The 16700-nt window shown below is 36.7% G+C and overlaps 1 protein-coding gene across 1 annotated transcript in view; it reads left to right on the top strand.

Annotated features, from left to right (window-relative positions):
* Nucleotides 1–6212: 6212 nt before the first annotated feature.
* The window catches only part of trpc4b (transient receptor potential cation channel, subfamily C, member 4b), a 33991-nt gene continuing 23503 nt past the window's right edge, over nt 6213–16700 (top strand). The window contains exons 1-3 of the mRNA XM_006628222.3: nt 6213–7134; nt 10034–10435; nt 14013–14531. Coding sequence (XP_006628285.2) covers nt 10055–10435; nt 14013–14531 — 900 coding nt within the window. The 5' untranslated portion in view covers nt 6213–7134; nt 10034–10054. The remainder of the gene's footprint in view (nt 7135–10033; nt 10436–14012; nt 14532–16700) is intronic.

The following is a 16700-nucleotide window of genomic DNA, read 5'->3' as shown; positions in this document are numbered from 1 at the left end:
TTATTCTCCTCTGAAGATTAATATTCACTTTTTAATTCTGTAGATAAGTATGGAAATACATCTCTTGAAAAAAATATGATTAAAATATTTCAGAAGGCGGGATAATCATACATAGGCAAGTACATGTATAATTATACAGGAGGATGAGATTAGAGCTAGACCTCCTTGAAGAACGTCAGTGTAAAAACTCCATATTTTATCCTATTCTTCTTTACACACAAAAATGAAAAATATTAAGAACACAACCTTAGGAAAAATAATTTATTCTAAAATTGAAATTGCCTTTTTTCATATTTTCTTTATTATACAGTACTGTATATATAGGCATACTAAAATACAAAAGGCATTGATTAAAAGCTTTTGGAAAAAATAGGTACAGTACTAATAATAACATTTCTTTCTTCCAATAAATATCATGCAATCTCACACGTTTACAACAGAGGCCGTTGGTATTTTTAAAATAGTTAAAATAGTTTACCAAAATAGTTTACTTTCAAGAGATGTAATCCCTTTTAAAAGCAAAGTTTCCTTTCTTAATTCTGAAAGTCATTTATTACTTTGCTTCATAGCTATCAGTTTGGACTAGTCGGGTGTTCAACCCCAATAAATTTCAAACTAACCAAGGAAAGAAATGAAAATAAAACTTCAAACAGCAGTTTATCTGAAACATGAACCATACTGCTCCTCATGTTAGAGTGCTTCTGTCCTGTGTGATTTCCAAACATCCAGGCTTCAACCATTCTCTCTTGTTGTTTTGTAGTACCGAGTCATGCTTCTCTTGGAAGCTTTATAAAGTCAGTGTCTGGCTCTTCCTGAAAGAAAGAATGCATGAGCAGTTTGTCCTGAATACCCAGAATCCTTTACACAAAATGATGTTTCTAGTTTGGAGCTCTGTACTGTATATCCCTTCAGTTCTTGTTTCACGTTTTGTTCCGTAGTAGTCCTCTGTGCTGAATTCCTCTAGTAATCTGTGAATTCCTTCGTAGTTTCTTTTGCTTAAAGCTAAAGAGATTCAGTTTTTGCTTCTTATAACATTTTGAACTTTCAAATAAAAAATTTAATGCAGAATTTGTAAGATAGGGTCTGATGAACTAGAGTAGCATGGAAATAAGTCTTTAATGTATGACTTAACAGTCAAAACTATTCCTAGACTGTAAGACTGATTTTTCTTTTAGCTTAAGATGATTGTGTCTCAGGATCCATGTCTGATTAACTGCACTGTTTTTTATGGAAATTTTCTTTTTTTGTGTTTTGTGACTTTTCTGTGGAATTAGTTCTCATGAAGTGGTCCTCTTGTTAAAATTTAGAATGGCAGTATTTTAAACCGTTTATTCATAAATTCAATGAGAAATTTCGGAAGGATATAATGGTTGGAGCACGTGTGGAATTTAGAGAGTGACTGCAAATAGCAGCAATAGAATTAAATTATTTAATCCATCCCAGTAATCTTGCAGGAGCTGTTTTAGGGCCTGTCATATGCAATATTTCTATTTAAGGAGCATATCTTCAGAAAGACATGTTTAACAAGTGTCTAGGTTCAATCTTTATATCTGTTTTTTGTGCTGCATTCTGAATAAACTTGGACTTTTTACTTACATCACTCTGAAAACACATTTTTTATTAATGATAATGCTTGCTCTTATGTATTGTGCTAAACAATTGTATTTTTACTGAGGCTTTGTACTTCAAATGAAGGATTCAAGCAAACAGTACAAAGCAGAGATTTTAGTAGCTGAAAATGTGAATATTTATTTGAAATAATGCAGGCTACAATAAATGTTTTCTGGGCAAAAAACAAAACACCTTGAAAGAGAAAAAACAAGAGGTTCAAGAAGAGGGTAATGTGATTGAATGTCATTGGATGTCCTGTAGGCCTGAGCTGTGATAAAAACTACAAGTTTGCCTCGAGCTTTTCATCATTAGATGTACACAGACAACTAGAAACACTTGGATTACACTACCATTAACCTGCTGTAGAACTTTCAGCTTTTTTTCAAATAAGAAAAATATATTGGTTAGCATAGAATTTAGAATTGGAATCAACTATATGAATTGCTTCATAGTTAAAAGACAAAAAAAGCAATGGTGCCTTCTCTAGCACGCTTGCTGTATTTGAATATAATCCAATCTACATTATAAAGAAATACAACACTGCAATAATGGTTCAGTCCTTAGCGTTAGTCCATTTCTAATCCCCTCACAAGACGCATTGTTAAATATAAAGATAACAATGGGATTTGGAGAATTTGAATGAAGTGCAAAAACATTAATAAATAAATGAGGATAATGACATTTCTTTTACAGATTCAACTGTTTCTTTGCAGTAATCCATGAGGATTTTCTACAAATGGATAAAAAAAAAATTTGTGCGGAACAAGGAAACTGTTGTGCCTGCCGATCCTTCAGAGCTCCAAGGATAACATTCAGTCAATTATAATTAACTGAGGCACACAGATTGAAACAAATGGAGATTTAAATAACTACTCTGCTTCATCTCCAGATAACGGTTGCCTCGGGAACATATAAGCTATACCATTAAGCACTATTTTACCCAGAGCATGAAGAAAACCAACACAGTTCTGTTTGGGGGGGTGTAAATTATGTTTCTAGATTTTGCTGAAAATGTCTTCGCAGAAGTGAAAAAAAAAATCCAAAAAGGGCATCACGCAGAAAGTCTCACCATCTTCTCCAAATGAATGGAATGGGTGATTGCATGAATACAATTCAGAGAGCCAACAGAGTTGAAATTGAGACTCTTTCAAATCAAGGAAATGAGAGAAGGGAAGAATGTATTCTTCATCTCCTTAACTGGTGACTAAGCAGAGGTGACAGGAATCTCATGGTGAGAACTGCACTATGGCAATGTCTGTTATTTTGAATTATCTACATTCTAAGTTTCTCAAAGGCATGAACCTTTCTCTCCTGTGCCCTTCCTTCCTCACATATCACTCAGACATATTTTCTCACACCTACATAGATATCTGTTTTCTAATCAGCGAGGGATTAAGTTATGAGATATCTATGACTTGACATATTTAGCTCCCAACACATTACCTATGTGCCATTTCCTTTGTAACAGCATTTTTTCACATTATCCAAGCTCGTAATCAAAAAATCTCTTTTTGCTGGAAATCACACAGAGAACAAAAGATCTCCTTGATAGGTGGAAAATCTTAGAGCATGTTGATCACGACCTAAAATATAAATTTTATCATAGCATATATAACAGGAATTAATGAGGTGTCAGAATGATGAAAATGTGATTTAACTTTGGTGCATCTGCAGTGTTTTTAAATTATTAACAAACCAATATAGCAGTGTCTTTGGTGGATCTAAAATTACTTTATAGGCCAAAAAAGTGTTAATTCCTACCAATGTTATCACGATTCAAGCTTTAATATTAAAATTATCATAAGAAGATTTTGGTGCTAGACCATGTTTCAAGATCACTTAGAGACAGCCATCTGAAGAAAAAAGATTACATGAATGTTACACCCCTTTTTTGTGTGGAAAAGGGGGATTTTGTGTGGAAAAAAAACCTTTTTCGTGTCCTTTTTCTTGTCTTGAAATGATGGGTTATCTTTAGAAAACAATAAAATGTGTTCTGCATTAAACCCAGGGTCTGTTTAGCATTTATTTACACTACTGCTTACAATAATTAGAGCCAGTTCATAAACTTTCCAATTTAGAAGCCTTATTGTAGCTGTAGTCAAATGCAGTAGGGATACTGTGTGTCAGAATAATGTTCAGTGTAAGCATACACTTACAAAAAACATGTGTGAATTAAGTGCAGTGGTGATAATTATTCAAATTGCATAGATTAAAGTAATGTATGCTTCTGACAGTCATTTAAATAAAGGTTATTCCTGCTACAGCTTGTGTAATAATTGAATGGGTTTTATACTTACAGTACCACCCTGTATAAACCACACTTTGTTTGAAATGAATTATAGAAATGTTCTTAATCCATTTTTAACAAAATCAGAGAGTTATCATTTATTTAGCAAGACTTAAATTATTGCAGAACACAGATGGTTTGGTTTGAACAGAAAGCTTTAGTTTGTACAACTGGATATAAAGCATTCCAGGGTTGTAGTCACACTAAAAATCTGCAAAAAGATGATATACAGTATATACAGTATAAAACCTTCTACACTGCTACAGTATATAATGAGTTCCTTATATTTCAGGAATTTTTTAGTGTCACTGAAAACTTAGGGAAACCTGTAAATGTACAAGAAATAATGTATCACTTTTTTTTAAAGTACCTTGTTTTTTCCTTTGGTCTATCAGTGATGAAATTGAAAGTGTTTGTGTGTGTTGATAGAGGTGTGTAAACGATGCAATCATCATTTTCACAGGATTGTGAAATATAAAATACAGTAGCTTGCTGTCACTGGTGTTTTTACAATTATATATAATGAGTATTCAATCTAATTCAGGATTCTAATATACAGTATACTGTAAGTTCATTAATAGTATACTTTCTCAGTTGTGATTTTTCTATATACTACATAGACTTAGCTGCATTTAGCTAATTGCCTGTGAATTCTTCATCTGGGTTTGAATGAATTTGTGCCAGGTTATTCCTGGGTGACCTCTGCTCCTCTTTTTTGATAAGCCTCTGCATGATAGTGGATGATAGGTCAGTTGCTCTTGCCACATTACCAAGCCAGTACTTCTGGAAGGAAGATAAAGTACATGACATTATTGTTTCAAGCATGTGTACATCTCAATTTTTTTTTTTCATTTTGGTGGTCATGGAAAGCAATTTTTCACACACATATTGATCAATACTGTACATCTATGTCGAAATCAGGACTGAACATGCAGATGCCACTGAACAGTCTTTTGAAAAATGGCTGTGATCATAAGTGGGGGTGCAGATTTTGTATTCTTTAAGTCTGAGCCCATTAGCAATACCTCATTATTACATAAAATTGAAAATTGAAAATTGAAAATTGAGCACAAGTGTCCCGATAGCACTAGGACTGGACAGACTTGAATCAGTTCGAACTGTCCTTGACTTGGCGTGCAGCAGTGTCCCTGGAATTGCCCGGGGGCTTGTGAGCCTGTGAGATGGTGGGTTTTGCAGACTGAGAGGAGCAGGATGGTTCAATTGAACACATTTTTAAGTGCACATTGTCCTCAGCTCTCCTGGTGAAAAGACCACAGCAACCAAGCTGAGCTGACGAACAACTGGCGATATGAGGTTTATTTTAAAATGGAATTTGTTTTGAACACAATCATTTCTGCTTTTTTCATTTGCTATCTACATTTATGGTTGAAGCCATAAATTATTTTGATGCCCTTTCATGTATAATAAAGGTACTTGGGGAATCTATTCACAGAACAGAAATAACATTTCTACATAAAGGGGCCTAGGAGCTCCTATTATGATACTACACAGATCTGGGAACCCTATTAACAGTACTGGGGCTCCAGGTGTTCTCTTTTAGCAGTTCAAAAAGCTAGCTATTCAGCCATAGTGCTGGGATTAGAAAGACTTTATTAACTGCATAGGGTCTAAACTGTGGAAGCAACATAAAGCATGGTTTTACTATAGCCCTTTTCATCTCACATTGCACCTCTATCATCCTTCAATAGTGGGTAACAGTGTAATTAAGACATTCTTACTCAAATTTTGTGTGGTTTACATTATAATATTGCAATACCAACACACTAAAATCAGTCATTGATGTTTGATTTTTACAATGTACCAACATTTGCAAGTATGGAATCCTCTAAATTGATGAGTGCCTTTCCATATATAAAAAGATCTGCCTGGGACTCCAGTGTAGTGGCATCATTTGTACAATGAGGTTTTAAATTGATTTTATGGTAAAGACCACGAGAAGAAAGACTAATATTCTCGACATTCAAATGACTGTTATTTCAGATGTACAAATCCATCCTTGTAAAGAAGTTTTTTTTATATTTTTAACTATTAATAAATTATTTATTCGCGTTATTGAAGAACAGCAATTAACATAAGGAAGAAAAATGGCGGTGATGTTTCAGTCAGGACTACTTATATGGTTTATTTTAAAAGATCATTTGAACCAATTAAATGCAATATCAACCTATAAACTGTCAATCCGTTTAACTAGAAGCACGCGTCCTTAAAAAAGCGTAGGAGGTGGGGAAAACCTTATAAAGAAACCTATAAGCACACTTAATCAAACTATTATGCATGTAAAATATATGCAATTTAAGAGCATAACAGTTTTATAGACCACCTACAGGCATTAAGATATGATATATACTGTACGTCTTTTATTCATAAGCAGGGAATATACTGACGTGCGATTTGCTATTCTGATGATATTTGTATACCAGAGGCTTCGTTTATTTAAACTGGAACGCTCCCTTTAGCAGAAAAGGAATTCGGTTTATTTTAAGACCTATCGACTTATATAGCAAACGCGGAGAAGGGGAATCCGACCTGATGCAAAACACCGCAGTTGAAAGACCTCCGTAACCTTCTTTCAATTCGACCAGCGGCTTCCCTCTTCAGGTACACAGCATATGCGCATTCTGTCCCATCTTCACACTTAGTGAGAGAGCCGAGACTAAACGAAGCAGAGAGAAACAGCTTAAAAACCGAAATGGAAATAACGCGGACTGTCAGTGCGCATCTTAAGGGTATTGAGGCTACTGTCTTTCTCTGTTCAAAAAATGAGTGAAACACAGCAAACGATTTATCTGCAGATACGTCTTACTAAACTTAATTTATGTTTTGTTTCACGTTTTCATTCAATTTTCCTTATAAACCAGTAACCTAAAAATTGTGTTGCGCTCTAAGTGGACTGCTTAAGGAGATAATGGGAACGAACTGGAAAAAAGGAAAGCATCTTTTGAAGCCTGTCATCTGTTGCACGATAAAAACGAGAACTATTGCAGGGAGCTAATTGTTAGACATCTTAATTGTTTCCCTAAATCAAAAAAAGAACAATAATGGTGTATATTACGATAAATTATTTGGAAAACACTGATTTCATCCTGTGAAGGATTTTCCTGAATGTTAATTCTTATTTCACTTTACGAGTGCCCGTTGCGCATTTCATTGGAAAAAACAACTCAAAATTACCTTTAAAAATATTTCCTCGGAAGCCTCAGCAGATTCACCAAGAGGTAAGTTATGTTTAAAAATTAAGGTTAATGGCATGCCATGCACTTTTAAAGTAGCTTGTCCTTTTTAAAACCTGTTTTTGGACTCAACCTTTAAAGACCTGAATCCAGCCAAATTACATTTTTATTATTTTCTATGGAAAAAAAAATAGTTGTTTTCTATCAATACACATCTATCTCCTGTTCTGTGAAGTTCGCCACCTGCAGGATTTCTTGTCTTCATCTTGGTCTGATACAGTATGTACATTTTGGTAATGACCTTAAGAGTAAGCTAAGATGCATAAAAAGGGACTACTCGATTTCGTATAAAGTACCGTCGTTTCGAAAGATTTGGATTAGATTTGAGTGTGAAAAGAGCCGTATTCCTGCAGAAATTATAGTATTTGCATCTGGGCTAAGACAAATACAAGCCAACCTATTGCATTTGCATTCATAAACATACTTTAGAAAACCTGTAAATCCAAAGAGAACATCGTTTTTAATGTTTAGCTGTTAGTTCGACACTACAGTATCGTTAATCGTAACCTAAAAATATTCAATAGTGGTAAAATAATATAATAATATATCATTGTAATTATTTACATACGATTAAGGCTAAACACGGGGAGCGCTGAGGTGGGAGGAAAATTAGACAAATTGAAGAATTTTACATTTTTGCTAGATAAACTGAAAAATAAATCAAGCTTTACTTGTCGTTTACTGGAAGAGTTGTTGTTTTATCATTATCGTTTGTTGTTATTTTTATTATTCTGTTAAAAAGGGTTACTGTACTGCATCACAATTGGATGAGAAATTTGGAATTAATATAACGAAGCCATTCCTGGATTTATATGGTTAAAACACTGTTACTCTACGCAGTACTTACCAAAGAACTCTATATTTACAATTAAATATAAACATGTTGTGGACACTATTAATCAACTAATAGGAAAACTGCTTTCAGTGGGAGAACCTGCTACATTCTGTGCAGAGACAGTTTACAGATTTGTCATTTAAACATATTGTAAAGACATTAGATGTATTCATCTTTGTGTCCAGTTTCTTTCCTATGAAAAAAATACTGAAAGCAGCTTGAAAATGCAGACAAACCAAAAACCACCTATACCACTTTATTCTATTACCAGAACTATATTAAATAATCAGACAAATGGAAGTCATGTGTGGGGACAGTTCCCTGTGTGAGTGGAAATACTGGGAACATATAGTTTTTCCTATGCAGTATTACTGTACAGTAGGTCAAAAACAGAGCTATTCTGACTTTGTCTTACAAACTGACTTATTGATAACAAAGTGAAAATTGTCTGGCTGTGAAGGAGCTACCAGAAGGGAACAAGGTTGGTAATTTTTGAAGTCCACACAGTTGGTCTGATATTTCTTCACAAAGTTGATCCCAATCAAACACTCTAAAGAAGTAGAAGAGTGCTTTTTAGTTGTCCGTTATCAAAACAAAACAAGACTTGCAGACTTTGGTAGTGTTTTCCACTTCCAATCATGAGTAGACAAGAAGTGTAGAATAAAACTCATTCTCAGGACTTTTAGTTGGGGCTTTGATGTTCTCCAAGTTTTATTAAAAGTACATTCAGCTACTGTAAGTTGATAATTTAGAATTGAGCTTTCATTTACTCTATTATTATGCACTACAACTCACTGCAAGACATTTGATCAGTGTATCTAGAATTTGTCAAGAAGTTAACATTTGCATATTCTTTTACAAGGAGTAAACAGCTTGCGTCACTAAATACAAAAAATGCTTTAGGCAAGAAAGACAACTACATGCTTGTCTTAAAATCAGGGAACATAAGCAGTAAAAACTGCTTCCATACTTTACATAGAGAATTGTAAATCAAAGACATGTACTGTAGGGATACAGATTTTTTAGGGACTATAGACTTTTTATTCTTAAAATATTTAAATTTTTATTAATTTAACCTAGACTTAAATTATATTTTGAGAAGAAAAGCATAGAAATAAAGCTGATTGTGCCTGTTAGCTTAAAAATGCTGTTATACAGTAAAACCTAGCAAATTCTCCTTCTTCATGATATTCTTAAAAATAATATTTTTTTTACTGATATCGATATTTTTTTTGTTAGGTCATCAGAACACCTTGCATTTTATTTTGTTCTCTGAGCCCGGTTGTTTCTTGTGAGCTTCCCAAAATGCATAGTCTTGCATCTATACACATCAGATGAACTGATGAACTGGTGATGGTGATACTGTATATCTGTAAATAAATGATTGAGGATTGAATGCTGTCACACTACGTTAAATTCTATGATAAAATTAATGAGCAAAACAGGCTCTTCTGTCTGATCAGACCACCTTGAGCACCTGTTTAACAACAGAAGTTGGGTGGATTGTTGTAGAACAGCACAGTAACATACAGCAGCTTACTGAAGAACAGCATTGTACTGTGACTTTTGCGCTTTGTTGTGTATGAGCTGAGGAGCTTTGAATTATGCTTAACACCTCCCTTTTATATGCCAATCATCTGCAACAAATAACCCACAATGAACATATCTTGGAAGATTATGTATATACTGTATGCTGACTTAAAATGAATGTATGAAGTAATCAGAGGCCTTATCAATGTGTTGAATAATGTATATCATCTGTTCTCATGTATTCCGTAGGACAGCCTCTGTTAGACTGGAAACAGATACTGTACAGTATGTGCCCTACCTTCCTCTGATTTCACTTCATAATCAGCTGCTATTGGCTTTCTGAAGTAATTGCCCTTCAGGGACTTTTGCTGGGTTTAGAGAGTTGTATAAAACATATTCTAATCTTTCCTTTGAAGTGATAGTGTTACTGCTGCATCAAAGAGGAAGACATCAGAGGAGCTAACAGAATAATCTCCATGGCTCAGACTCAGCGTCTTCATGTTTGCTTCTTCCTTGCAGAACCTGTGTGAGATGGCATGAATGATGGCTCAGCTGTATTACAAAAGGACGGACAATTCTTCCTACAGAGACCGTATTCCTCTCCGGATAGTGCGAGCCGAGTCTGAGCTCTCCCCTGCGGAGAAAGCCTACCTTAGTGCTGTAGAGAAGGGGGACTATGCCAGTGTGAAGCAGGCACTAGAGGAGGCTGAAATCTATTTCAAAATCAATATTAACTGCATTGATCCTCTTGGCAGAACAGCTTTGCTCATAGCCATCGAAAACGAGAACCTTGAGATCATTGAGCTCCTGCTGAGCTTCAATGTGTATGTTGGAGATGCTCTTCTCCATGCCATTCGGAAGGAAGTAGTTGGGGCTGTGGAACTACTGCTTAACCATAAGAAACCCAGTGGAGAAAAGCAGGTAAGAAAGAAATGAAGGTTAGCTTTTATTAGCTAAATAAATGGATCACACTTTAGAAAATAGAGAATCCTGAAACGTGAAATGTGTTATATATTGACTACTTTTTTGGACAAGAGAGATGTTTTTCACTGACAAGGAACTGCTTTATTCAGCTTGATCAAGACGGATGCCAAAGCATCTTTAAAGGCACTTGTAAGGTCATTCATTAGAATTCATTCAAAATGTCGTTGCGCAGCTAATGCTATTTTGCATAAATGCAAATGATCTGATAGGCAAAATAAAGGATGCAGCAGATATGAAATGTCACACTTGATGAGGGAGAAAAAATGCAAAATAAAAACATAGCACATAAGACTGTTAAGTTTTGCACTCTTACACAACATCTGCTAACCATTTAAAAAAGCTTCCTGCCCTTAAATGTTCCTGCTATCTATAATTAATCACATAGATAAATGAGACATGAAAATGCTTAAAACTGGTTTCCAGATCAGTGTACAGTATGAGTCAAGAAGCAGGTTGCTTATTGTAATGTCTAGGAATCCTTCATTTCAATTAATTTCATTAATATTTGAAAGAACTTCTTTCATGTTAAGGATGTTGGAAAAGAAAATTACTTCATGCATTAAACACAATGTAAAACACAAACATTGTTCACTTAAAGTAGATATATTAACTCACTATGTTATTCCATAAACTGTACCAGTGTGAATTATTTTAATTCATTCTTAATGAGCCACCAACTAGGGAGACTTGGTTCCTCTTGATAATTTTCCTTTCAGTGATCTACATGTAAGAATAAATAGCTATCGGCATCAGATTTGTCATCAGAGCTGCTGATATTTCAATTTTGTTCAAATTTTGTTTGTGGTAAAAATCAGTATGTGTTCATGAGGTAGCCAGGCAAACTTTTAGAAACCTACAGTATTTGGTCATATAAATATCAGACTGTACGTACTGACTTACTTTAAAAACACATACATTTCATATTGATTAAAATTATGTATCGTTTACAGGTAAACCCTATTTCACACTTAACACACTCTAAATAATATGTATTCCAAAACGTATAAAAGAGCCCCAGTCACCCACATTCAGAGTTCTTTAGTATTCTATCTTAAAAGGATATACTTTTCTTCCAAAGTGTGTTGTAAGTTGGAACACACTGGGTGTGGTTTTTCATCTCATGACAAGTACTTTCTTTCTCATACAAGTGATGTACTGCTGTAACAGACAAGGGGCAGAATGTCTAACACACCAGATGTTACAAAGGAGAGGTGAAAATGTATGGAAAGTTTTTTTTTGCCTGTACATTCACAAATTCACAAAGGTGTTTTAACAGCATATACAGTACAGTATACTTCAGTAATTGTATATGGAAAATATTTTGTTTCCATTTTTATTATATGACCAATTCTCCTAGTACCATGAGTTGTTAGATACTATTGTAATAATTCAGGGATTGTTTTCATCCTAAAAATCAAGCCAGGCCAATTCTCTGCTCTTGGTTGGTCTGGCTGTCCTCAAAATCATGTCTTATTATTATTCCTCTAGCAGACACTATAGATCACTAGGTATCATGCATATAAAGCATTATTCTGTGACCATGTTTCTTATTTATTTACCTTAACATCCACTAATATCCCTTTGAGTTAATTAATAGATTTGTATAACGTGCTGTTTCAGGGGTCTGACTTACTGTTACTGAATCAAAAATAAAAAATGCCATGCGTTTTCAATGTACAAAGAAGGACAGCAATGTATTGGGCCATTGTCAGTGGGAAAATTCAATTGTTTCAACTTGCTGGTGAATTTTAGAAAGGACCGCTAGTTCTGTCAGACCTCCAAGTAAATACAACAGAAAAGCAGAACTGAGGCAGTAAAGGTCAGGGAGTAAGAAAAAATGATGAGGACCTCTAGGAACTATTTTGACAAAACACACATGGAAGCAAAAGCTGAAGGTTAAAAATTGTGCATATTGTTTTATTTGATGTGTGAAGCAAGTATTGGATATAAAATATAACATGTACTGTAGCTAAATCTGATCTTTCCCCATCTGTAACATGTCTGTTAGGTTCAGTTTGGTTTGATCAGGACCACTGACAAACAACACAGTTGGCCACAAATACCGTAAATGTTCACCAAACTCCCGTTTTTGGTTTTGACAACAATGCAAACTAATTTCTATGCACATGTACGTTGTTTTGTGACACTGAATATATTATTTTGTGTTTCCATCACATCACAGTTTATATGGCCAGCAGCCATATCACTCTGCAACTCACAACTGGCAACAAACGGAAGCTAAGCAGGTGTGAGCCTGGTCAGTACCTGGATGGTGACCTCCTGGGAAAAGCTACGGTTGCTGCTGGAAGAGGTGTTAGTGGGGCCAGCAGGGGGCACTCACCCTGTGGTCCATGTGGGTCCTAATGCCCCAGTATAGTGACGGGGACACTAGACTGTAAAATGGCGCCATCCTTCAGATGAGATTAAAAACTGAGGTCCTGACTCTCTGTGGTCAATAAAAATCCCAGGGTGTTTCTCGAAAAGAGTAGGGGTGTAACCCTGGCATGCCTGCCAAATTTCCCATTGACCCTTACCAATCATGGCCTCCTAATAATCCTCATCTATAAATTGGCTTCATTACTCTGCTCTCCTCCCCACTGATAGCTGATGTGCGGTGAGTGTTCTGGCGCGCTATGGCTGCCGTCGCATCATCCAGGTGGATGCTGCACATTGGTGGTGGTGGTGGAGGGGAGTCCCCATTACCTGTAAAGCACCATTACCTGTCCAGAAATGCACTATAGAAGTGTTAGCAAGTATAATTATTATTATAATGTTGAGAATAATATGAACTAGACAGTAGAAAGTAGCCTGACAATGCTGTTTTATCATATGCAAAAAGTCCACATTTAAGCCTAGAGGCTCATCAAGCCAGGGTTTATTCTACTTTCTGTAGTGAGAGGATTGGGATTACACGACTCTCTTCCAGATGAGAACCTAGCCCTTTGAAGGTTTACCATGAGCAATTCTGACCAAATCTACCTATTTGTAGATTTGGATGAAACGTGGGTAAAGTGCCTACTGTAAATCTAGGGTACAAGGATAACATACTGTATGAAAGACCTAAACCTACAACACTTCTGTTGCTGCTCAAACAATGCTGCTCTTTCTAGATACAGGTGATTTTTATGTAAACAATTTATTATATTACATGTCTATATCTATGTAATACCAGTTCCTATCTAGAAATCTTACCTTGCTTTCCTTATATACATTATCAAGTTTTTTTTTTTAGAATTTGGAAATTCAAAGCAACAAATGAAGGCTCACATCCCAATTTTCATTATGCAGTGTCCTGCAAAATATGTAAGGTTAAAATAATGTCATTCACAACTCATAAGTCCATGGTTCCTTTTCTAGTCCACAAATGCTGCTGAAGAGCCCTTGCAGCACATCCTTGCTGCTATATATTCAAAACACAGAACTTGTCCTGGAACAACAAAGGATGTCAATAGCCTGTGTTATTGAGTTTCCTAGGGGATAACTACCCTTATATCTATTTTGTTTCTTTTTACAGGTTCCACCAATACTTTTGGACAAGCAGTTTTCGGATTTTACACCTGACATTACCCCCATCATTTTGGCTGCGCACACCAATAACTATGAGATAATAAAGCTATTGGTACAGAAGGGGGTTTCTGTGCCCCAGCCGCATGAAGTGCGGTGCAACTGTGTGGAGTGTGTCTCCAGCTCAGATGTTGACAGCCTACGCCACTCACGTTCCCGGCTCAATATCTATAAGGCCCTGGCCAGTCCTTCTTTAATCGCCCTCTCCAGCGAAGATCCCTTTCTCACGGCCTTCCAGCTGAGCTGGGAGCTGCAGGAGCTCAGCAAAGTGGAAAATGAGTTCAAATCGGAGTACGAGGAGCTCTCCCATCAGTGCAAACAGTTTGCCAAGGACCTCCTGGATCAGACAAGGAGCTCAAGAGAATTAGAAATGATTCTGAATTTCCGGGATGATACGAACCTGCTGGAAGATGAGAACAATAACGATCTGGCAAGATTAAAGCTAGCAATTAAGTACCGTCAGAAAGAGGTGAGTTCTTCTGTCTTCTTATAAATAGCTCCTCTGTAATTATTCGTGTTCGGGGAGATAACACCTTCTAGAAATACTGTGAAGTGCTGAAAGCCTGTTAAAATGTCCTCCTGCTATGTTAGTCTCACAGAAGTTTTGGCATTAATTACTTTTTATTATTAATGTGTATGTAAACCGTTTTCTTAACTTTGTATGATTCTCTGTATTTAGGGAATCAACACTGAGAAAGATTATTTAAAGCAAATTGAAATCCCTGTTTTTGGCCCATACAGTAATCTCTTTCTTATCTCTTCCTTTACTGTAACACGCATGTCTAAATAAAATACCTGACATTGAGCCTGCTGGTATTTTGGGCATATGAATAAATATTATTTGAAAGGGTATCTTTCTTATATTTATAATGATTGCATTATTCATATATTCATACAGTATATTGCTTGGATTTTGCTTTTAAAAAGCTTTTAGACTCTCAGACCTTCTCCATTAGATGGAGTTAAGTAACCAAGGCATAGCAGGAATGCATCGTATCCAAGATTTTTTTTATTTACTGTGTTAATCTAAGAAATTTTAAGTTCAAGTGCCCCTTACAAATTATACAGACGGTGACCAGTAATGTAGGGAAAAATATTTAACTGTATGTCAACGGAATAATCAAAAAGCTTAAAAGATGAATTTGGTATTGTACTTTAAGTAAATGCTGGAAATATTGCAAGGATAATATTAAATGTTTTATTTTTTTAATGATGATAAACCATATCTTTCTATTCTAATGTTATGCCCATGTGGGGCAGAGCTCTCAGCCCTCGGTTTCCTCAAAAAACAACGTACATTCCCTCAAGGAACCAAATTCCACCTGGGCCTATTCAGAATCTTTCAATTGTCCCAGCTTTCTCTGAACAACTAACAGGTGTTTCATTTCCAACCTAGGTAGTGCAGTCAGCAATACTGCATCACTGAAGGATAATGCCTAAATCTGCCCCAAAGATTCCTAGTCTGACTTGAACCTATTCTGCCTGTCAGCAGCCAGTTGCCTTGCCAGCACTGGACCAGTGGCATGGTTCTGTGCTAGAATATTTATACAGCAGCTCAGCCCTCTGTCAACATTCATCCAGAGAGCTGCATTCGCTTTCCACTACTGTCTTAATCTGGTCTCCATTTTTCTTCCTCAATCTCTGCCTGTCATCATTCTGCTTTGGCAATCTCCATTAGCCTCCATCCACCTATCCACTTTGGCTACCACCACCTACCTCAGACTTTTTTCACAAGCCCTCACTGGGTTATTGTGCTTGGATTCCCCAGCCTGTCAGCAATACGTAGCTGTTTCCATCAGCTAGCACCATCATAACAGACTGACAAAGCCAAGATCTGAATTGAATCCAGCAGAGTCCAGTGACATGCCCCACATCATGGCTCACCATGAGACAGCCCTGCAGGCACAGTAGGCCAGTGCAACAAAACTAAAGGGTGCTGTACAGGACCTGTGAGCTCTGATGCAGGATATGATGCAGACCATTGCCACTGCCAAAGCTCCTGCTTCCATTTCTGTCCGGGCTCCTAATTCTCATCCAGCCCCTGTTCCTGTGCCAGTGTCCCACTTCATAGAGCTACAGATGCATCCTACCCTTCCGTTCTTGTGGGATCCTGATAGCGGCAGAGGCTTCCTGTCAAGATCTTAATCCCTCCTCTTAAAGGCACTGCGGCTCTTTCATATTTTACCCAATTTAATGCCCCTTATCCTGCCCCTCCTTATTTAAGCCTGGTGCTCTCACTATCCTGGACAACACTGGGAGATGGACGCCTGGAAGCCCGCCTACCAGCAGATCCAGGACCGACCCGAGAACATATAGCATAGTCCGGGGCTTGGAGCGTCTGGCCTTTTCATCTTGTTTTTAATCCCTGTCCCTGTACTGGATCCCGTTCCGGTTTTTAACCTTGTCTTGTTTAGTCTCGGATGGATCACCCGGTTTTGGACCTTGGACTTCACCCCGGATTTCCCCCCTGGGTACAGACTGGAGTACAGACTGGAGATGCAATGGAGGGTTTCACATGGAACCCTTGGTGCCCTCAGCCTCCACACCAGACTCCAGAGGGACCCGCGGGAGCTGACAGAGAGCCGATGCAAGTGGGCAGAATCCTGGTCTCACCTGCTGAACACTTCCATTGCCAACA

The sequence above is a fragment of the Lepisosteus oculatus genome, chromosome 5 (genome assembly GCF_040954835.1).
Source record: "Lepisosteus oculatus isolate fLepOcu1 chromosome 5, fLepOcu1.hap2, whole genome shotgun sequence".
Taxonomy (NCBI): Eukaryota; Metazoa; Chordata; class Actinopteri; order Semionotiformes; family Lepisosteidae; genus Lepisosteus; species Lepisosteus oculatus.
This window is presented reverse-complemented; position numbering and strand designations above follow the sequence as displayed.